This window comes from Anneissia japonica, unplaced genomic scaffold, assembly GCF_011630105.1.
Source record: "Anneissia japonica isolate Jap-2015-1 unplaced genomic scaffold, ASM1163010v1 scaffold1511_len2985839_cov193, whole genome shotgun sequence".
Taxonomy (NCBI): Eukaryota; Metazoa; Echinodermata; class Crinoidea; order Comatulida; family Comatulidae; genus Anneissia; species Anneissia japonica.
The window spans coordinates 185,818-187,439 of NW_022685291.1; the positions used below are offsets into that span (position 1 = coordinate 185,818).

General features: G+C 33.5%; 1 protein-coding gene across 1 annotated transcript in view; it reads right to left on the reverse strand.

Annotated features, from left to right (window-relative positions):
- LOC117109741 (ubiquitin-conjugating enzyme E2 R2-like) overlaps positions 1-847 on the reverse strand; it is a 14,593-nt gene extending 13,746 nt beyond the window's left edge. Inside the window, exon 1 of the mRNA XM_033252154.1 lies at positions 478-847. Within this exon, the coding sequence (XP_033108045.1) occupies positions 478-657 (180 nt within the window). The 5' untranslated portion in view covers positions 658-847. The remainder of the gene's footprint in view (positions 1-477) is intronic.
- Between the last annotated feature and the right edge of the window lie 775 nt (positions 848-1,622).

Here is a 1,622-nt window from a genome sequence, read left to right on the forward strand (position 1 = left end):
CCTAAAAATATAAATTATACATCAAATGAAAGCTTATTCTATAAGCTTTCTTTGTTTTTGGAAACATTTTTCTGTATAATTTACAGAAAGTTCCCAAAAATCCACCAGAACGACGTATACTCAAAAAATGCAAAAAACCTTGTTACACTGTCAAAAGAATCCGGTATTCAAGGGTTTGCACTACAAAAGAATCCGGTATCCAGAGAGTTAAGAGGTAAACTAGGGAACTAGGCCGAAACTAGGGTCTAGAATTTAAGGCTAGACCAATGAATATTGCCTATATTATTTCGCGGTTTCTTTTTATTATCATACTGTAGTACTAGTAGGCCATCTGGCCTACCCTAGCTAGGGGCCTACACTAGGCTAGGCCCTAGGCCTAATTCGTCATAATTTTCACAAAAAAACTACATCCTAATTTACACCTGTACATTTTGTTTAATTGTTAACACAATTTTCTCATCAGTTTTTAAACTTTACCTTAAAATATCCACCCTCATATAGCGTATCTGGAGGACCAAAGATTACCACGTTCCATATAAAAAGATTGCTCTCGTCGGCCAATTTCACACTGAAACCTTCCACTGGTTCCTCCTGAAGTTTCCTGTACTCCAGGCTTAGCGCTCGCAAAGCGCTAGCGCTTGTGGTCGTCCCTGCCATCAATGGACGATCAAAAGTCCTGAAGGTGATAATAATACGATGGCCTTATTCCTTTTTAATCAATTAACATAAACTGGGTAACTAAAAATTGTAAAAACGTTCCAATTTCTGACAGATTTCTACTGACTATCCTGCTCCACCAGTTCACTGTTTTTGTTTGAGACGCAAGATGGCGATTACTCTGTGCAGTGTAGTGACGTCACAACACAGAATAGGCCCTGAGTTACTGTGTGACGAATGAACGAACAAAGCGAACGTTTTTGTTGTGTTTTTTTTTGTTATTCATCCAAAACATATCCGTGGATATAGACCTTATTTTATCAAAAGAAATTAACAAGGTATTGTGTTTTGTGTTTACTTAAATTATTCGATTATTAATTATACATTTCTATATTTAAATCTAAACAGTTTTTATGCAATTTTGTAAAGAGATATTATAATTTTATTTTTGAATAAAGACAAAAGAAGATGTCTTTCTTTGTCTATCCGAGTCCTACCATTAAACTTTATTTATTTTTGTTTTTTAATCTTTTAATAGTAAAAGTACTGTATATATATATATATATATATATATATATACAATCAATCAGTGACCGTATATGACTAGAAAAAAAAAGTTTGAAACCCCAAGACAAGAAGAAAAAAAAATATTTTTAATTAATAAAATCAATAGAGGGCGCTAATGAACTTTGATATAATAGCCTAGGTCTGTCCAGCGTGATGGTTGGACTGACTGGTGCACCACGTGAAGCAGTGATTTTATAACGCTCTCACAATAGGCCTCAGTACTCACAATAAATTTGTACGTGCTATATACAGAAATTAAACCATTATAACCATTAGTGCATTTTGTAACAAACACTAATTTTTTTAAAGAATTGATCTTATTCCTCAAGGGATGGCAACAATCTAATGACGACCTGTAATAATCTCATCATGTTATACTAATTAATATGAAGCATGTT